At 42.7% G+C, this 22,691-nt stretch overlaps 1 protein-coding gene across 5 annotated transcripts in view; it reads right to left on the bottom strand.

Annotated features, from left to right (window-relative positions):
- Window positions 1-436: 436 nt before the first annotated feature.
- Window positions 437-22,691, bottom strand: part of LOC126427030 (speckle-type POZ protein-like) — a 112,273-nt gene continuing 90,018 nt past the window's right edge. The window contains exons 5-6 of one of the 5 annotated variants that reach the window (XM_050089198.1): window positions 14,955-15,000; window positions 437-877 (exon numbers count right to left, since the gene is read on the bottom strand). In XM_050089198.1, coding sequence (XP_049945155.1) covers window positions 14,955-15,000 — 46 coding nt within the window. In that variant the 3' untranslated portion in view covers window positions 437-877. Of the gene's footprint in view, window positions 878-8,309; window positions 9,055-11,652; window positions 11,927-14,954; window positions 15,001-22,691 lie in introns of those variants that run through there. The other 4 variants (XM_050089199.1, XM_050089197.1, XM_050089200.1 and 1 more) reach the window with 4 other exon arrangements.

The following is a 22,691-nucleotide window of genomic DNA, read 5'->3' as shown; positions in this document are numbered from 1 at the left end:
TTATACTGGCAGAGTTCATGACAAAGCAGGAAGTGGTAGACATGGAATGAGTGACCACACTGTTGGTACTGTGTGTACAGGGGTGTAGGCATGGAGGACGATGAGTGGATCGAACCACACCCACTCCCCCTCTTTTTTAACACGTTTTTATTAGGTCGCTTTCTTGTCTGTCTTATACTTACTTCCCAATGAGCTGCAGACGAGAAACTTCCAAAGTATAAGTGGCATTCAAAAAGCAACGACCCGGAGGCGTGATTACAGAAACCACTACCTGTATGTTAGAAGTATTGACCCTGGCTCTTGAGACACTTGTCCCACTGTGACTGTGAATGGCTGTCTCATAAAATTTCCGGGGCTGCGGTGTTAACCAGTTCCTCACGTACAGCTGGACGTCGTCGTCCGAGGTGAATCATTTGCACCTAGGCTCACGCTCTTCTTTTAGCAAGATGGTCCCCTTCTGATTCACTTCCTGCAGCATGGGACATCAGCGAATGCCCAGCATTACTCGACCACCATTTGGCAAGCGATCAAATCAAAACGACCAGGCAGTGTCACCCGTGGGGTCATTATGCTCCACGACAATGTAAAGCCTCATACAGCTAACACAGTCATGGCACTCCTGCAGAAATTCAAATGGGACGCTCTCGGCCACCCTCCATGCAGTCCCACCTCTCTCCCTGTGATCACGCCATTTTTGGTCTCCTTAAGAAGGTTCTGAGGGGCAAATGATTCACCTCGGACGACAACGCTCAGCTGTACGTGTGGAACTGGTTCACATTGCAGCCCTGGGAATTTTATTAGACAGCCAGTAAAACAGGTTCTGGCGAAAAGTTTGGAATTAGAAATGTTGTGAAGATGGAGTTGTCAAGGCAGGAACCTGAAATGACGAGAGCAGTGACAGTGAACTTTGAATACCACTATTTAGTGTTTTCAGATATTAAAACTTTTAAATTTAATTACATTATATTAACGATTTTATGTAGATGTAGTTGCGGATGCTTACTGTCACGAGATTGTTTTTTTCTTGGTCATTGCTTATAACAGCATTTACGTCACGCAACCACACTAGCTATATGCAAGGCCCCAATTTATGATTATTAAATATGGCTAAAAAGTGCCTGTAATTTACATCACAAACGAAAGTGCTATGCTCAGAACCCACGCAATATTTTACGACCTAATTTCAAAACAATACATGGACTTATTCGGAGAAAACTGTAAAAGCATTTAATTAGAAAAAAAATAATTTTCAAACACAAGACGCCATACCTTGGCAGTCCTGGCTGAGTGGGAAGGCCTGTGGGAAATGAACATTTTTAATGTACGAGGTGCATTCAAGTTCTAAGGCCTCCGATTTTTTTTCTCCGGACTGGAAAGAGATAGAAACATGCGCATTGTTTTAAAATGAGGCCGCGTTCATTGTCAATACGTCCCAGAGATGGCAGCACTGTACGGCAGATGGAATTTTACCGCCAGCGGCGAGAATGAGAACTGTTTTAAATACTTAAAATGGCGACGTTTTCCTTACTTGAACAGCGTGCAATCATTCGTTTTCTGAATTTGTGTGGTGAGAAACCAATCGAAATTCATCGACAGTTGAAGGAGACATGTGGTGATGGAGTTATGGATGTGTCGAAAGTGCGTTCGTGGGTGCGACAGTTTAATGAAGGCAGAACATCGTGTGACAACAAACCGAAACAACCTAAGGCTTGCACAAGCCGGTCTGACAACATGATCGAGAAAGTGGAGAGAATTGTTTTGGGGGATTGCCGCATGACTGTTGAACAGATCGCCTCCAGAGTTGGAATTTCTGTGGGTTCTGTGCACACAATCCTGCATGACGACCCGAAAATGCGAAAAGTGTCATCCAGGTGGGTGCCACGAATGCTGACAGACGACCACACGGCTGGCCGTGTGGCAGGTTGCCGAGCAATGTTGACGCGCAACGACAGCATGAATGGGACTTTCTTTTCGTCACTTGTAACAATGGATGAGACGTGAATGCTATTTTTCAATCCAGAAACAAAGCGCCAGTCAGCTCAATGGAAGCACACAGATTCACCGCCACCAAAAAAATTTCGGGTAAGCGCCGGTGCTGAAAAAATGATGGTGTCCATGTTCTGGGACAGCGAGGGCGTAATCCTTACCCATTGCGTTCCAAAGGGCACTACGGTAACATATGTATCCTACGAAAATGTTTTGAAGAACAAATTCCCTCCTGCACTGCAACAAAAACGTCCGGAAAAGGCTGCGCGTGTGCTGTTTCACCGAGACAACGCAGCCGCACATCGAGCTAACGTTACGCAACAGTCTCTTCATGATAATAATTTTGAAGTGATTTCTCATACTTCCTACTCACCTGAGCTGGCTCCTAGTGACTTTTGGCTTTTTCCAACAATGAAAGACACTCTCCGTGGCCGCACATTCACCAGCCGTGCTGCTATTGCCTCAGCGATTTTCCAGTGGTCAAAACAGACTCCTAAAGAAGCCTTCGCCGCTGCCACGGAATCATGGCGTCAGCGTTGTGAAAAATGTGTACGTCTGCAGGGCGATTACGTCGAGAAGTAACGCCAGTTTCATCGATTTCGGGTGAGTAGTTAATTAGAAAAAGAATCAGAGGCCTTAGAACTTGAATGCACCTCGTAATGAATAACATGGTAGCTACATTTTACATTCACAAATAACATGGTATCTACCATATAATTGGTCTCAATGTGTTATGTATTGTTTCTTTTTTCTAACTATAAAGATTTATTTCCATTTTGTAACCTCAACAGTGCATTCCTTAAGGGAGGCAGGACATCAAATGGGCCGACTTTGAGCAGGAGAGGCACCACAGGACATTTTAATTTCCAATGTCTATACTTTTGCAAATCCATAGAACTTCGTCAGCATGACCAACTTCTTTAATTTATGAAAAAATTAATGAGCCGTTAAACTTCATGAGTAGAAAAAACTAATTTTGTAGTTAATTATCTCAATTTTTACCACAGTTTTACATGGACTTGGAAAATTCTAGAGTTTCATACACCTGCAAGTATGGTTTGCATTCTGTGCAAAAATTATCGAAGAATCTCTGTTACTTACGAACAAAAGTGTATACCTATAGCAACAAATGCAGCCAATAATAAGTCAATAAATGATAAAATTTCACATGTAAAAAAAAATTATTCTGCTATGTTTTTAAACTTACACTGCTATTAGTGTGAATCCAGAATCCTTCCTGGTCATTCTGACAGTTTTATGAATTTATTTGTAAAAGTATACACAGTGGAACTGCTGCTCCAAGTCGGCCCCTTTGATGTCCTACCCTCATTAATGTTCAAATACTTAGTTAAAACTTGAAGAAAAGATGTAACATAGTAAAATGTGTAGTTATATTTTTATGAAACTGCATATTCTAATATCTCCAAAGCACTAAAATGTCAGTTACGATGTTCTATGCCCGAGCCCCTCATTTCATTCCCCTCGTCCCATGTAGGCAAGGGGTGGGATGTCAGCGGATACAAGTCGCCACTCTTCAGCCATATGGAAGCAAAACGCTTAAAACAGAATATAAAATTGGACATGAAAGGTGACAAAATGTATGTTTATCATAATAAAGACATATATTCACTTGCATAATGTAAAACATAAAAGGTAGATTTGCTGGTCAATTAAAATATATGGCAAATGAATGTTTCACAAAAAATAAAAGACAGAGGGACAGCTACATAAGTTAAAAAAGTGTTGACTGATAAAGGTAGCAACACAGATGACTGACATGAGGAGTGGGCTTAGACTGCCAGGAAGAGGAGTATCACTGGAATGTAGCAGTTCAGGTAAGGTGTAAGAGAGTGTTTGTTTGGGCGGATCTTTGGAGGAGGAATTTGGAAGAGTGAAGAGGGATGCTGTTCCAGACCAAGGCTTAGGATGTGAGTCGAGAGGAAGGGAGGGGGGGAGGTTCTTTTCGATCTGGTAGGATGGGTGTACATCAGTATATCAGGGCAGATATCATAGTAAAGTACGGGAAGGCGATTAATGTTTCATTGGGAGAGGACATAGAGAGTGTGGAGGTGTAGCATTGGGGATTGTGGTGGCAAAGGTGTGACAGTATACCAGGAGCAGTGAGCATGGAGGAAACTAAGGGGTGGGTAGTGTCGAGTTCACGGGTAATGTAGGATATTCGGAGGTGTTCAAGGTGGAAGAGGAAAGTTGGTACACAACGCGGGTGAGGGAGGGTAAGCAAATTCGAAAGCCTAGGTGGAGTTTACATCTACATCTACATCTACATGATTACTCTGCAATTCACATTTAAGTGCTTGGCAGAGGGTTCATCGAACCACAATCATACTATCTCTCTACCATTCCACTCAGGAACAGCACGCGAGAAAAACGAACACCTAAACCTTTCTGTTCCAGCTCTGATTTCTCTTATTTTATTTTCATGATCATTCCTACCTATTTAGGTGGGCTCAACAAAATATTCTCGCATTCGGAAGAGAAAGTTGGTGACAAATTTCGTAAATAGATCTCGCCGCGACGAGAAACGTCTTTGCTTTAATGACTTCCATCCCAACTCGCGTATCACATCTGTCACACTCTCTCCCCTATTACGTGATAATACAAAACCAGCTGCCCTTTTTTGCACCCTTTCGATGTCCTCCGTCAATGCCACCTGGTAAGGATCCCACACCGCGCAGCAATATTCTAACAGAGGACGAACGAGTGTAGTGTAAGCTGTCTCTTTAGTGGACTTGTTGCATCTTCTAAGTGTCCTGCCAATGAAACGCAATCTTTGGCTGGCCTTCCCCACAATATTATCTATGTGGTCTTTCCAACTGAAGTTGTTCGTGATTTTAACACCCAGGTACTTAGTTGAATTGACAGCCTTGAGAATTGTACTATTTATTGGGTAATCGAATTCCAACGGATTTCTTTTGGAACTCGTGTGGATCACTTTTCGTTATTTAGCGTCAACTGCCACCTGCCACACCATATAGAAATCTTTTCTAAATCGCTTTGCAACTGATACTGGTCTTCGGATGGCCTTACTAGACCATAAATTACAGCATCATCTGCAAACAACCTAAGACAACTGCTACGATTGTCACCCAGGTCATTTACATAGATCAGGAACAGCAGCGGTTCCCAGGACGCTTCCCTGGAGAACACCTGATATCACTTCAGTTTTACTCTTTGATTTGCCGTCTATTACTATGAACTGCGACCTTCCTGACAGGAAATCACGAATCCAGTCGCACAACTGAGACGATACCCCATAGGACCGCAGCTTGATTAGAAGTCGCTTGTGAGGAACGGTGTCAAAAGCTTTCCGGAAATCTAGAAATATGGAATCAACTTGAGATCCCCTGTCGATAGCGGCCATTATTTTGCACGAATAAATAGCTAGCTGCATTGCACAAGAACGATGTTTTCTGAAACCATGCTGATTACGTATCAATAGATCGTTCCCTTTGAGGTGATTCATAATGTTTGAATGCAGTATATGCTCCAAAACCCTACAGCAAACCGACGTCAATGATATAGGTCTGTAGTTCGATGGATTACTCCTACTACCCTTCTTAAACACTGGTGCGACCTGCGCAATTTTCCAATCTGCAGGTACAGATCTATCGGTGAGCAAGTGGTTGTATATGATTGCTAAGTAGGGAGCTATTTTATCAGTGTAATCTGAAAGGAACCTAATCGGTATACAATCTGGACCTGAAGACTTGCCCGTATCAAGCGATTTGAGTTGCTTCGCAACCCCTAAGGTATCTACTTCTAAGAAGCTCATGCTAGCAGCTGTTCGTGTTTCAAATTCTGGAATATTCTATTCGTCTTCCCTGGTGAAGGAATTTCGGGAAACTGTGTTCAATAACTCCGCTTTAGCGGCACAGTCGTCGGTAACAGTACCATCGGCACTGTGCGGCGAAGGTATTGACTGCGTCTTGCCGCTTGTTTACTTTACATACGAGCAGAATTTCTTCGGATTTTTTACCAAATTTCGAGACAGTGTTTCGTTGTTGAACCTACTGAAAGCATCTTGCATTGAAGTCCGTGCTAAATTTCGCGCGTCTGTAAATTTTAGCCAGTCTTCGGGATTTCGCGTTCTTCTGAACTTCGCATGCTTTTTCCGTTGCCTCTGCAACAGCGTTCGGAGCTGTTTTGTGTACCATAGGGGATCAGTTCCATCTCTTACCAATTTATGAGGTATGAATCTCTCAATTGCTGTTGCTACCATATCTTTGAGTTTGAGCCACATATCTACATTTGCATAGTCAGTTCGGAAGGAATGGAGATTGTCTCTTAGGAAGGCTTCTAGTGACACTTTATCCGCTTTTTTAAATAAAATTATTTTGCGTTTGTTTCTGGTGGATTTGGAAGAAACAGTATTGAGCCTAGCTATAACGACCTTGTGATCACTAATCCCTGTATCAGTCATGATGCTCTCTATTAGCTCTGGATTGTTTGTGGCTAAGAGGCCAAGTGTATTTTCGCAACCATTTACAATTTGCGTGGGTTCGTGGACTAACTGCTTGAAATAATTATCGGAGAAAGTATTTAGGACAATCTCGGAAGATGTTTTCTGCCTACCACCGGTTTTGAACAAGTATTTTTGCCAACATATCGAGAGAAGGTTGAAGTCCCCACCAACTATAACCGTATGAGTGCGGTATTTATTTGTTACGAAACTCAAATTTTCTCTGAATTGTTCAGCAACTATATCATCGGAGTCTGGGGGTCGGTAGAAGGAGCCAGTTATTGACTTAGTTTGGCTGTTAAGTATAACCTCCACCCATACCAATTCGCACGGAGTATCTACTTCGACTTCACTACAAGATAAACCACTACTGACAGACACAAACACTCCACCACCAATTCTGCCTGATCTATGTTTCCTGAACACCGTCTGAGACTTTGCAAAAATTTCCACAGAACTTATTTCAGGCTTTAGCCAGCTTTCTGTACCTATAACGATTTCAGTTTCTGTGCTTTCTACTAGCGCTCGAAGCTCAGGGACTTTCCCAGCACAACTACAACAATTTACTACTACAATTCCGACTGTTCCTTGATCCAAGCATGTCCTGTATTTGCCATGCACCCTTTGAGATTGCAGCCCACCCCGTACTTTCTCGAGGCCTTCTAACCTAAAAAACCGCCCAGTCCACGCCACACTGCCTCCGCTACCTGTGTAGCCGCCAGATGAGTGTAGTGAACTCCTGACCTATGCAGCAGAACCCGAAACCCCACCACCCTATGGCGCAGTCCATGCAGAGAGTGATAAAACGATGGAGGAGCGGAACTCCATGATACATTTAAATATAAAGGCCATCATTTTAAAGGAAGACAATATGCATTTTTTAAATTATTTTTCAAACAAAGCAAGCAACTGTCAACTAGCTGATATCACATGTGGGCCATGTCAAAACAACCAAGACCTTAACATAAATAACAAATTTTCTAACCATGTTGGATGGAGTGGGGATGAACAGGCAGGGGAGGGGAGGGGAGGGGAGGGGATAAGGGGTCACTAAGGGCAGGGAAATGGCAGATGAGGCGGGTGAGGGGTGAGGAGGAGGTGAGTAGTACAATAGGCAAGGACTGGTGGGTGGAGGAACTAGGGTACTTGAATTAACGACTTCGCCAGTCAAGTAGAATAAAGCCCACCAAATAGGGGCTTCAACAGATTAGAGCGAAATCCAATACAGCATCTTGCAAGTTGTACTCATGCTGAGCGTTCTAGATGCCCATGTGAACTGTAGAAGCTCATCCACTTGAGCTAACAACATTTCATGGTGCAATCGTAACTACAATGTGTTCAGAAAACATCAGTCAGTATCAACAGTTTAAATATTTTGATTGTTGTTACATGTGAAAATTTACATTCTGTAAGTCATTACTGAGAAATGTAAATTTTGGGGCAACTCCACCTCAGAGCCTTTAACTATGGCCTATACCTACTCTTAATTGTGTCTTGTTCTGAAATTTTTACCTATATGTCCCATATATACGGAATCACAATCTATGCACATTAACTGGTATATGCCTGCTTTGTTGATATCTTGTATGGTATGTTGGATGTTTTTAATCTTTTCTGTGGTGTATGTTTTATTCTGTATGCCACATGTCTTCCTTGCATTCTCTGTTTGTGGGTTATTTTGTTATCAAATCTCAGTGTGTGTCTTGGTTTCCTGTAATTTGTGGTTTTTTGAGCTTAGTTTTTATTAAGTTTTCAGTCTACATTTTTCGATGCAAGCTGGTTGCCCACACTGTTGGTAAGTCTCATAGGATTTTAACTGCACCACCTCAGTCTGTTAGCTGACCATGTACTGTCCCCAGCTGATAGGTCAGAAAAGCAAAATTAGTTTCTGCCAGATTTAATTACACATTACCCACGAGTATCTCTTATTACTGTCTAAAGCTGCTTGTTAACCCCTTCAGCACGCTTATTAAATGCTTCAGCTTGCTTAATAGTTGCTTTACCTCATCTGTCTATTTTGCAGTTATTGCTTTCAGTCTGACTATAAGTCCTTTTAATACCCATTAACATCGACATGACAACATCCAACTGATCTGAGAAGTGCTACCAGACTTTCCAGAATGTATTTTAGATCTGCAGTGGAGTGTGTTGATTTGAAACTTTCTGGTGGGTTAAAGCTGAGTGCTTGGCAGAGACTTGAATGCAAGACCTCTGCAAAACAGATTCTGGGCTGTACACCTGGTCCAGTACACAGATTCAAATTCTGGAGCGTTTGGCGCATCACTTCCCTAAGTAGCCTTTGTACATTAGATTGAAATAAACACCGGTTCAACTGTTGTGGGAACCTTTTGAGGTTTGCCTTTAGGCATTCACACTGTGAGCTTCACCCTTAGGGTGTGTTTGCACCTGTGCGGCTCGCGCCTAGTCGCCCTGTGCCTGTGGTTGCCCGACACACAAGCAGAGGCATGCATGTAGGTCCATGCCTGTTCCTCGACATCTGGGGGTGCGGGTGATTCCATTCACACCTGTGTTCACACTGGGCGCTTCTGGTTCCATGTGGGGGCAGGCTGCAGCCACACGGTGACTAGCTGTAAGGCACACAGATGTAAACACACCTTTAGTACAGCTTTTGAAGATTGCAGCAGAAGGCAGTCTCTAACATACAACAATTTTGATACAAGGATTATGTGGGCCTGCAATAGAAGCACTTTTAAGCGCCATGGGGCGGGGGGGGGGGTAAAAACGGCATCTGTGGAAAGGTGTTTAAATATTTAAAGCCAAGCAACATGAAATACTCAAGAGTGGAAAAAGTTATTTTTTTCACAAAATCTATTGAAATCCAAGCCACATATATCATTACTATTGCCCCTGACTGCCAGGTTGTTTCCATAAGAGTGTGCAAAAATTTAACAGGAGAGAGGATGCTTCATTGAGCAACTTGAGGCAGGGGACATGGGGTCCAAGAAGTCGGCTTAAGAGTAGTAGTAGTAGTAGTAGTAGTAGTAGTAGTAGTAGTTGGTATTCTGCCTTAGGGCAGGTCTTGTCATGGGTTGAGCCTCTTCCACTTTTGTCTGTCCATAGCCAGTCTTTTCACTTTTGAATATTTACCTCCTTTGATATTGTCCAGCATCTTCTCTTTCCTCTTCCCTTTTTCCCGCCGCCACTCCTATTCCTTCCTTCAATAAACAGTCCCTCCTCAAACAATGTTCAATCCAGTTCCGTTTTCTCTTTCTAATGACTTTCAGCATGTTTCTTTCTTCTCCAGCTCTTCTTAGCACTTCCTTATTCCTTACTCGGTCTTCCCATTTCGCTTTTTCCATTCTTCTCCTTATCCACATCTCAAGTGCCTCCAATCTTCTTTCCTCAATGTCCAGGTCTCCACACCATACAGTGCAACGTTCCAGATGTAGCACTTGGCAAGTCTTTTCCTCAGATCTTTGTTTAGCGGTCCACAAAGTAATTTCTGTATCCTGTTGAAGCCCTCTTCTACCATTACAATTCTTTTCCTAATATCTATTGAGCAATACATATAATCCATTATTACACTTCCCAAGTAATTGAAGTTACTCACTTGCTCTATTTCCTCTTCTCATATTTTCATACAGCATTTTCTCCTGTTTCCTCCAGTTACCATGCTTTTCTTTTTCTTCTTGTTAATCTTCATTCCGTATTCTTCTAATTGTGTGTTTAGATCATCTAACATTTGTTCCATCTCTCTTGCACAATCTGTCATCACAACTATGTCGTCTGCAAATCTTGTACACTCCACACACTGACTCCCTGTACAAACTCCTCTCCTTCCATCAAAACTTTCATTAATAATTTCCTCCAGATAGGTATTGAACAGTGTTGGTGATAAACAACAACCTTGTCTTACACCTCTTCCCAGTTCAATTTCTTCACTCGTCACACCACCTATTCTCACTCTTGCTCTATGGTTGAAATATAAATTTCTAATTAGCCGTCTATCCCTCCAGTCAACTCCATGTTTCCTTAGGATTTCCATCAGTTTGTCCCATATGACAGTCAAAATCCTCCTCAAGATCAACGAACATAACATACACCTTCCTTTTCTTCTCCACGTACCTCTCTCCCTTATCACTCTCAGTCGCCCAATGGTATCTAGTTCCCACTCCTTGCCTGAAACCAAATTGTTCATCTCCTATTACGCAATTCAGCTTTCCATATAGCCTTCTGTTGAGCATCGTTGGCAAGACTTTGGCTGCATGTGATATCAGGCTCACTTAAGAAGATAAGAAGAATAAAACCACATTACTGTGTACATTTTTATTTACTTTAGTTACAGGTAACTGCGAACACCATTATTGACATAATGAACATAGCATTTGTACTTTATCTTACAAAATGTGCTGAAACTGACGGCCATCAACTTCAATGCAAGCTGACATTGGCAAAGAAGATTCTGACTCACCCTGACAAATATCCCTGGTGTGTTTCTAATCACATCACAGGCAATTACAATTCCAGCAATTAATTCCTTCTCATACACAAGTATCTTTAGCAAGAAATTTTAGGAAATCGTTCCCTATACAGCCTCTCAGCAGTGAGAGCATTGTGATGTCCTTTCCCATAGACAAGATGATGCCTGTGAGCTCCACTGCTGCTTCATCATATTGTTCTGTACGTCTCTGCATAGCACTGAGTAATGAATGGGTTTGTCATTGATTCATAGCACATTCTGTCATGGAACAATTTAAATACCATACAACAGAGCCACCTTATGGCAAGTAAAATAAACAAACCAGTATCATGACTTTTTAGCAATCAGGTTCATCGTCCTGTTTCCTTGCAGGAAATAAAGAATGTTCAAGTAAATTGACAGCACAGTATGTGTCAACTTTTACACATATTAGTTGTAAATAATCTGGAAACAGTAATGCTAGACAAAGTGGTAGACAAGGTCACTTCCATATCTCTGCAAGCTGGCTTCTCTGATCCCAGGTTCCCTACATCAAACTGTTCTCTTTGTCCTGCAACATCTTTGCACGCTCTTACAAAAACACCCTGTATACTTCACACATATCACATTAGCCATAACATGTAAGTTCATTTTTATGCTTAGTTCTAATGTAACAAAAAGAACAGAGTCATTAAACCTGTTGCAGAATTCAAAAGGGTGATGATAAAAATAAAATTAAATAGCTCATTTTGCACTGTATAATGTTTGTACATAATGAATGACAAGAAAAAACTATCACAGAGTCAACAGTGAAGATGCTACTCTGACATGGAGAGCTTGAATACAGTGGTGAAGAAATGGTGAGCCACATTAAACAGGTCAGGAGGCTGATTGTCCAAACGCAAGTCACACTGTTGTTGGAAACCTCACGGTCATCGGTGATGACAACAATGGCTCCTTTGATCCTCACTGCTCCACACCAGGCGAGAACCATGATCCTTCACTTGAAGTCACCTGCAGCGTTTCCAGTTGATAGTCCACTAATCGTGGGTAAAAAATGTAACATTGAATTAAAATTTTCACTGCAATCATTTTTTATTATTTTGTTTCATATTTAGTTGGAAATGATAAATATTTTTTACCACATGTGCACCTAATCTTTAAATACATTTTAAATTAGAGACTAACTGAACTAGAAAGAATTTTGTGCCAACCATACAGATCCTCTTACAGATCAATAGTCACTACACAAATCCTTAACGGGCAAGTAAGTTGTAAAGCAAGCTTAATGAGATATCTTGAGGACATACTCTTTACTGAACACCCTCTACTTTTCAGTGTGAGGAATATCTTTTATTAATTGTAGATGTGCATCAGATTTTAGTGTACATTGGGTGACAAAAGTGATGAGATAGCAGTAAGCACATAAAAAGATGGCAGTAATAATAAATACACAAGGTATGTAGCAAAACAACAGTGTATTAGTGGATCTGTGAGTTTTACTCAAGTAATTCATGTGAAAAGGCTTCCAATGTGATTACGGCTGCACAGTGGGAATTAATAGACTTTGAAAAGACCAGGGAATGGTACTTTGAGCTAAATGCATGGAACATTCCATGTTGGAAAATGATGATGTTATGGTCTTCAGACCAGAGACTGGTTTGTTGCAGCTCTCCATGCTAGTCCGTCCTGTGCAAGCTGCCGCTTCTCCGAGTATGTACTGCAACGTACATCCTTCTCAATCTGCTTAGTGTATTCATCTCTTTGTCTCCCTCTGCGATTTTTTCCCTCCACACTTCCCTCCAACAACAAATTGGTGATCCTTTGATGCCTTAGAACATGTCCTATCAACAGATCCCTCCTAGTCAAGTTGTGCCACAAATTCCTCTCCTCCCTAATTCTATTCAGTACCACCTCATTAGTTACATGAACTACCCATCTAATCTTCAGCATTCTTGAGTAGCACCACATTTCGAAAACTTCTATTCTCTCCTTGTCTAAACTACTTATCGCCCATGTTTCACTTCCATACATGGCTACACTCCATACAAATACTTTCAGAAACGACTTCCTGACACTTAAATCTATACTCGATGTTAACAAATTTCTCTTCTTCAGAAACGATTTCCTTGCCATTGCCAGTCTACATTTTATATCCTCTCTACTTCGACCATCATCCGTTATTTTACTCCCTAAATAGCAAAACTCCTTTACTACTATAAGTGTCTCATTTCCTAATCAAATTCCCTCAGCATCACCCGATTTAATTTGACTACATTCCATTATCCTCGTTTCGCTTTTGTTGATGTTCATCTTATATCCTCCTTTTAAGACACTGTCCATTCCGTTCAGATTCTCCTCCACGTCCTTTGCTGTCTCTGACAGAATTACGATGTCATTGGCATATCTTCTCCATGGATTTTAATTTCTATTCCGAACTTTTATTTCCTTTACTGCTTGCTCAGTGCACAGATTGAATAACATTGGGGATAGGCTACAACCCTGTCTCATTCCCTTCCCAACCACTGCTTCCCCTTCATACACCTCGACTATCATAACTGCCATCTTGTTTCTGTACAAATTGAAAATAGCCTTTCGCTCCCTGTATTTCATCCCTGCCACCTTCAGAATTTGAAAGAGAGTGTTGCAGTCAGCATTGTCTAAAGCTTTTTCTAGGTCTACAAATGCTAGAAACGTAGGTTTGCCTTTCCTTTATCTTCTACGAAACGTCTTAGGGTCAGTATTGCCTCACGTGTTTCAACATTTCTACAGAATCAAACTGATCTTCCCTGAGGTCGGCTTCTACCAGTTTTTCCATTCGTCCGTAAAGAATTCGTTTTATTATTTTGTGGCCGTGACTTATTAACCTGATAGTTTGGTAATTCTCGCAGCTGTCAACACCTGCTTTCTTATGGATTCGAATTATTATATTGTTCTTGAAGTCTGAAAGTATATCGCCTGTCTCATGCATATTCCTCACTAGATGGTAGAGTTTTGTCAGGGCTGGATCTCCCAGTAGTTCTAAGGGAATGTTGTCTACTCCCGAGGCCTTGTTTCGACTTAGGTCTTTCAGCACTCTGTCAAACTCTTCACACACTATCTTATCTCCCATTTCATCTTCACCTACGTCCTCTTCCATTTCCATAATATTATCCTCAAGTACATTGGCCTTGTATAGACTCTCTATATACTCTTTCGACCTTTCTGCTTTCCCTTCTTTGCTTCGGACTGGTTTTCCATCTGAGCTCTTGATATTCATACAAGTGGTTCTCTTTTCTCCAAAGGTCTCTAGTTTTCTGTAGGCAGTATCTACTTACCTCTTAGTGACAGTGGAAAGTGTTAGGAAGTCAATATTATGAGAGCCACATTATTGAGAGCGTGTTGAGGAGACCAAATTTCAGGTATTGCCTCTCACCACGGACAAAGTTCTGGCCGATGTCCTTCACTTAATTACCGAGAGTATCAGCGTTATCATAGTTGTCAGTGCTGATATACACGCAATACTGCATGAAATAACTGCAGAAATCAGTGTGGGATGTATGACCAACATATCCAGTAGGACAATGCAGCAAAATTTGGGTTTATGGGCTATGGCAGGCCTTTGTTAACAGCACGACGTCGCCTACAGCACCTCTCCTGGGCTCGTGACCAAATCAGTTGTATCCTAGATGGCTGGAGGAACTTGGCCTGCTCAGATGAGTCCCTGTTTCAGTTGGTAGGGTTCAAATGTGGCGCAGATCCTATGAAGCCGTGGATCCTAGTTGTCAACAAGACATTGTGTAAGCTGGTGGTGGCTCCACAATGGTGTCGGTGCATTTACATGGAATGGACTGGGTCCTCTGGTTCAAATGAACCAGTATTGATTGGAAATGGTTGTGTTCAGCTACCTGGAGATCATTTTCAGCCAGAGTTCATGTTCACAAAAAAAGATGGAATTTTTATGGATGACAATGCGCTATGTCACTGGATCACAGTTGTTTGTCACTTTTGAATATATTGTGAGAGCAGACAATGATCAATGTTATTACTAATAGTTACTATTAAAAACAGTCTTGACCACAAACTTACTTATTCTGGTAACCGGGTTCGACCTCGCCTGTGGTGATCTTCAGACCTACAAGTCAAATAAAAAATCTGATCAGAGGGCTACATACATTATAGAAAATTATATAGAACTACAAAGTCATAAAACGATGAATTACGAAAATGCCATACGAGCAGGAGTCTCCTTCTGGTGGCAAATCACTTCTCGATAGAGCAGTGCACGTGATACACTCTGAGGGTTACATTTCAAACAATTTGAAAATATTACATAATGTACCGAAAGGGCTTCTGCTAAATACTTAAGAAGAAACTGAAATATATTCACTTTATAAAAGTAAACCGTTATCTGTTTTAAATGAGCAGCTTGAATTCAAAGAAACTTTCCTTTGAGCTTTTTTGACGATTTGCTTTGGAATGCTCACTCTTCTGTCTCATTTGTTAATAAATTTTTGAAACCTTCATAAAACATTTTACGCTTTGTAACCTTTATTATTTTGCCAGATATTATTTTATGACTGACAATGTGTTTTTAGAATGTTTACTTCTGTCTTGCTTTAAGACTGCATAATGCAAATTCAAATCCTTTTAATATTTTGATACTACGGCTCGTAATATTGTATTCTCCTGGAAATGGAAAAAAAGAACACATTGACACCGGTGTGTCAGACCCACCATACTTGCTCCTGACACTGCGAGAGGGCTGTACAAGCAGTGATCACACGCACGGCACAGCGGACACACCAGGAACCGCGGTGTTGGCCGTCGAATGGCGCTAGCTGCGCAGCATTTGTGCACCGCCGCCGTCAGTGTCAGCCAGTTTGCCGTGGCATACGGAGCTCCATCGCAGTCTTTAACACTGGTAGCATGCCGCGACAGCGTGGACGTGAACCGTATGTGCAGTTGACGGACTTTGAGCGAGGGCGTATAGTGGGCATGCGGGAGGCCGGGTGGACGTACCGCCGAATTGCTCAACACGTGGGACGTGAGGTCTCCACAGTACATCGATGTTGTCGCCAGTGGTCGGCGGAAGGTGCACGTGCCCGTCGACCTGGGACCGGACCGCAGCGACGCACGGATGCACGCCAAGACCGTAGGATCCTACACAGTGCCGTAGGGGACCGCACCGCCACTTCCCAGCAAATTAGGGACACTGTTGCTCCTGGGGTATCGGCGAGGACCATTCGCAACCGTCTCCATGAAGCTGGGCTACGGTCCCGCACACCGTTAGGCCGTCTTCCGCTCACGCCCCAACATCGTGCAGCCCGCCTCCAGTGGTGTCGCGACAGGCGTGAATGGAGCGACGAATGGAGACGTGTCGTCTTCAGCGATGAGAGTCGCTTCTGCCTTGGTGCCAATGATGGTCGTATGCGTGTTTGGCGCCGTGCAGGTGAGCGCCACAATCAGGACTGCATACGACCGAGGCACACAGGGCCAACACCCAGCATCATGGTGTGGGGAGCCATCTCCTACACTGGCCGTACACCACTGGTGATCGTCGAGGGGACACTGAATAGTGCACGGTACATCCAAACCGTCATCGAACCCATCGTTCTACCATTCCTAGACCGGCAAGGGAACTTTCTGTTCCAACAGGACAATGCACGTCCGCATGTATCCCGTGCCACCCAACGTGCTCTAGAAGGTGTAAGTCAACTACCCTGGCCAGCAAGATCTCCGGATCTGTCCCCCATTGAGCATGTTTGGGACTGGATGAAGCGTCGTCTTACGCGGTCTGCACGTCCAGCACGAACGCTGGTCCAACTGAGGCGCCAGGTGGAAATGGCATGGCAAGCCGTTCCACAGGACTACATCCAGCATCTCTACGATCGTCTCCATGGGAGAATAGCAGCCTGCATTGCAGCGAAAGGTAGATATACACTGTACTAGTGCCGACATTGTGCATGCTCTGTTGCCTGTGTCTATGTGCCTGTGGTTCTGTCAGTGTGATCATGTGATGTATCTGACCCCAGGAATGTGTCAATAAAGTTTCCCCTTCCTGGGACAATGAATTCACGGTGTTCTTATTTCAATTTCCAGGAGTGTATTTTAAATTCCCTCTACTTCCTGACTAACGGTATCTACACGATTTATGTTTCTATATTTGTTTCATAAATAGTTTTTATATACTTATGTGCAAGTGATCTTATTCTATGATAACAGTCTGTCTCATAAGTTTCAGCCACTTCAGTTTTTCCTTTTCCTTTACATTTTATGAAGAAACAAAAGTTAATATAAACTGTTAGTATGTATATAATGTTGTGCATATATTTTATTGACCAATAATGCATGTCACGTGCTTCAGTGTTTGTCACAGGTACCTGTTAATTTCGTACCTTACAGTGTCATTGTTTTATTCTTAGTCTTCTAGTACAATTTTTTGACTTTAACTATATTTTTGTTTATAAGACTGTCATGTAAAACAGAACATAGGAATGGCCTTTAATATTGTCACATGTAACATTTGTAATACATATAGAAGCGTCATAGGCAGTATTTTAAGAATATGCGCAAGTACCGTGCGCTCTCGATTACGTTCTTTCTCAGTTTTCATCTGCAAGAACTAATTATTATCTATCGAATAATCTATACAAATGGATGTTTCTTGTTAAATTGTATCTGTGCAGCAGTTACTGCAACACGCCAGTTAACGATTTTTGCAGCCTCCTTCATGGAATGCTCCCTGCTAGAGCGTCTATCGTTTCGTAACAACATGCTGTTCATGGTACGTATCGATATTAGAACTACCTCGTTGGAGAGTAGCCGGCTGCCGCATCTCTGAGCGAGAGCGAGAGCTGTCCCTCAACTAGGAGGGTCGGCAGTCGCGCTCTTAGAGACCGCAGAGGCGAGTGCAATGAGGGAGCCCTCAGCTCGGAAATCCCCCCTAGGTTTGTCACCACCCAGTAGAGCCCTTCCACCCCAGCACAACTTCCACTTGCAAGTGCATCTAAAGTCAGAAAAGCGCCACAGTGCTTCGACTGCTACTTCCGAAAGGTCAAATGTTTCAAATGGCTCCGAGCACTATGGGACTTAACTTCTGAGGTCATCAGTCCCCTAGAACTTAGAACTACTTCAACCTAACCACCCAGAGGACATCACACACATCCATGCCCGAGGCAGGATTCGAACCTGCGACCGTCTACATTTACATGATCACTCTGCAATTCACATTTAAGTGCTTGGCAGAGGGTTCATCAAACCACAATCATACTATCTCCCTACCATTCCACTCCCGAACAGCGCGCGGGAAAAACGAACACCTAAACCTTTCTGTTCCAGCTCTGATTTCTCTTATTTTATTTTCATGATCATTCCTACCTATGTAGGTTGGGCTCAACAAAATATTTTCGCATTCGGAAGAGAAAGTTGGTGACTGAAATTTCGTAAATAGATCTCGCCGCGACGAAAAACGTCTTTGCTTTAATGACTTCCATCCCAACTCGCGTATCGTATCTGCCACACTCTCTCCCCTATTACGTGATAATACAAAACGAGCTGCCTTTTTTTGCACCCTTTCGATGTCCTCCGTCAATCCCACCTGGTAAAGATTCCACACTGCGCAGCAATATTCTAACAGAGGACGAACGAGTGTAGTGTAAGCTGTCTCTTTAGTGGACTTGTTGCATCTTCTAAGTGTCCTGCCAATGAAACGCAACCTTTGGCTCGCCTTCCCCACAATATTATCTATGTGGTCTTTCCAACTGAAGTTGTTCGTGATATTAACACCCAGGTACTTAGTTGAATTCACAGCCTTGAGAATTGTACTATTTATCGGGTAATCGAATTCCAACGGATTTCTTTTGGAACTCGTGTCGATCACCTCACACTATTCGTTATTTAGCGTCAACTGCCACCTGCCACACCATACACCAATCTTTTCTAAATCGCTTTGCAACTGATACTGGTCTTCGGATGACCTTATTAGACGGTAAATTACAGCATCATCTGCGAACAACCCAAGAGAACTGCTCAGATTGTCACCCAGGTCATTTATATAGATCAGGAACAGCAGAGGCCCCAGTACGCTTCCCTGGGGAACATTTTATACTTTGTAACCTTTATTATTTTGCCAAATATTATTTTATGACTGACAATCTGTTTCTAGAATGTTTACTTCTGTCTTGCTTTAAGACTGCATAGTGCAAATTCAAATCCTTGTAATATTCTGATGCTACAGCTTGTAGAATTGTATTTTAAATTCCCTCTACTTTCTGACTAACGGTATATACACGATTTATGTTTCTATATTTGTTTCATAAACAGTTTTTATATGCTTATGTGCAAGTGATCTACAGTAACAGTCTGTCTCTTAAGTTTTAGCCACTTCAGTTTTTCCTTTTCCTTTACATTTTATGAAGAAACAAAAGTTAATATAAACTGTTAGTATGTATATAATGTTGTGCATATATTTTATTGACCAATAATGCATGTCACGTGCTTCAGTGTATGTCACAGGTACCTGTTAAATCCGTACCTTACACTGTCACTGTTTTATTCTTAGTCTTTTGGTACTATTTTTATACTTTATATTTTTGTTTGTAAGACTCCTGTAAAATAAAACATAGGAATGGCCTTTAATATTGTCACAAGTAAAATTTGTAATATATATATATGAGCGTCATAGGCAGTATTTTTAAGAATATATGCAAGTACTGTGCCCTCTCGATTACGTTCTTTCTCATTCTCATCTGCAAGAACTAATTATTATCTATCGAATAATCTATACAAATGGATGTCTCTTGTTACACCTTGAAATTATATCTGTGCAGTATTTACTACAACACGTCAGTTAACGATTTTTGCAGCCTCCTTAATGGAAAGCGCCCTGCTAGAGCGTCTACCGTTTCCATAACATGGAACGTTTGTCTATCGATATTACAACAACCTCGCTGGAGAGTAACCTGTTGCCACATCTTTGGAATGGCGTCTATACTTAATATGGCAACCAGAAGCTTCTAAATGGTTCTCCAACAGGCCCAGAGAAGGCAACACATGTACTGTCGAAAAGATTTTTACTTTTAATTTCAGGTTTAATATTTTTACATATTTTATGTGATAATAGCTGTTGAACCAGCTAAGTTCGACGTATTTTTATGTTTCATTCTTGCCATTGTTCTTTTAATTACGAACTTTTTCGTTGTTATTTGACTTTTAACCCATTGGTTAGCGATGACATCATTTTGTTATAAGTGGGCGGAGCCTCTAGTATATAAGTAAGACTGTAAGTAGGCTGTTTAGGTTTTTTTATTGGTAACGCCACGTAGCGCTCTGTATGAAAATCACTGGCTGTGCTGTGTGCAGTCTGTGGCTAGTTTGCATTGTTGTCTGCCATTGTAGTGTTGGGCAGCGGCAGCTGGATGTGAACAGCGCGTAGCGTTGCGCAGTTGGAGGTGAGCCGCCAGCAGTGGTGGATGTGGGGAGAGAGATGGCGGAATTTTGACAGGGGATGATCTGGACGTCTGTCCATCAGAGACAGTAAATTTGTAAGACTGGATGTCATGAACTGCTATATATATTATGACTTTTGAAAACTATTAAGGTAAATACATTGTTTGTTCTTTATCAAAATCTTTCATTTGCTAACTATGCCTGTCAGTAGTTAGTGCCTTCAGTAGTTAGAATCTCTTATTTAGCTGGCAGTAGTGGCGCTCGCTGTATTGCAGTAGTTCGAGTAACGAAGATTTTTGTGAGGTAAGTGATTTGTGAAACGTATAGGTTAATGTCAGTCAGGGCCATTCTTTTGTAGGGATTTTTGAAAGTCAGATTGCGTTGCGCTAAAAACATTGTGTGTCAGCTTAAGCACAGTCTTGTATAATTGTTCTAAGGGGACGTTGCAAGACGTGCACTTTTACGTTTTTTTAATACGCATACTTAGCGACGCAGGGTTCCCCGGCGGGCTCGTACGTCTCATACACTCATATCTCACGGACAGGAGTTTCAACACCAACGTGCAGGCAAACAATCGACACGACGTGGTATCCAGGCAGGAGTACCCAAAGGAAGCATCCTAGGGCCCTTACTGTTAAACCTCTACATTAACGACTTCCCAGCTACACACAACACGACGGTGGCAATCTACGCGGATGACACAGCCATCCTTGCGCAAGATTGGAAGCCGTCCAACATTAACTCACGACTACATACTGCACACAGAACGGCGAAGCCTTGGTTGGTGAAGTGGCGTGTTAGAGTAAACGTCGACAAGTGCGAGGCCGTTCTGTTCACTAGAAGACCGAAACAACTGCGCAAACTTCAGCACTGCAACCCAATAACACTACACACACGCCCAATACGTTTCCGCGAGAAGGTCAAATACCTCGGTGTCTGGCTGGACAGGAAACTACTCTGGGGGGGGGGGGGGGCGCACATTCAACACGTGACCAACAAAGCTAAGGCGAGGCTCAAACAACTCTACCCTATGCTTAACAGGCGTAGCACACTGAACAGGAGGGTGTCTAGGTCCACGTACATGACACTTATTAGACCCCTGATGTACGCAGCCCCTGTCTGGGGATACGCTGCGCCAACTCGCCTGCGCCGTCTGCAGCTCATACAAAGTACTCAAAATCGTAAGCAACGCTCCGCGCTACACACGCATCGCGGACCTTCACCGGGAATACCGGCTAGATACTGCCTTGCAGGTATTCCAAAAACTCTCCACACGACTGTACAGTAACACGAGACACTCGCGCAACCCGTTTAGCCTTTCTCTGGGTAACTACGACTACAACCATAGATGGAAAACACTAGACTCGTATTCGGGAGGACGACGGTTCAATCCCGCGTCCGGCCATCCTGATTTAGGTTTTCCGTGATTTTCCTAGATCACTCCAGGCAAATGCCGGGATGGTTCCTTTGAAAGGGCATGGCCGAATTCCTTCCCCATCCTACCCTAATCCGAGCATGTGCTCCGTCTCTAATGACCTTGTTGTCGACGGGACGTTAAACACCAATATCCTCCTCCTCCATGGATGGAAACATAATAGACCAAAGATCCTATTGGCAAGGAACTAAACATCTATGGTCCATAGCACGCTAACACGACAATACTGACGAGCCCCTGCAACACAGCTACTACTGGTAACCCCAGATGCTCGACCCGCCGAAAAACAGCCAACCGCAGGGAAACCGTAAAGCACACAGCAAGCAAACCAGCCCCACACACCTCCTACACTGTGAGTCAATCTATGACCGATCGCCCACTAATGTATGACTGTTACAGGGACGCAGCAACTGCAGCAAGCCCCGTAACGAGCTCCAGCAACGACAAAGGTAACGATGCACGATACCTCGCACTAACGTAACACCTTGCATGCACTGTCGCAGATAGCGAGCCGCTACTGCCTTTACTACCCGTCCTACTGTCGCAGAGGTTTTTTTCCCTTGGCGCTTGCCTTGGCACTTTTTTTCCTCTGCCCATACAACCGCTACCCTTCGATCGCTTTCGTCCACTTTCTATCTCCTGATGGACCATTTTAATGAGTAACTTTACCCAGACGCATGGATAACATCACAGCCCGCATCCTGTGACTCCTGATTCAAAAACTAACATGTTATACAGAGGTGACAGTAGAACTTTTGGTTTGGTCACCACGTTGGTGTGGGCGTGGAGGGGCCCCATCCTTTGTTAAAATGCTCTTTCTAGCAGTGATTTACCACAAGGAGGAGGCTCCTGCTCATACAGCACTTAGGTAATTGATCGTTTTATAACTTTGTAGTTGTATGTAATTTTCTTTAATGTAACCACCCCTCTGGTCAGATTTT

Source organism: Schistocerca serialis, chromosome 11 (genome assembly GCF_023864345.2).
Source record: "Schistocerca serialis cubense isolate TAMUIC-IGC-003099 chromosome 11, iqSchSeri2.2, whole genome shotgun sequence".
Taxonomy (NCBI): domain Eukaryota; kingdom Metazoa; phylum Arthropoda; class Insecta; order Orthoptera; family Acrididae; genus Schistocerca; species Schistocerca serialis.
This window is presented reverse-complemented; position numbering and strand designations above follow the sequence as displayed.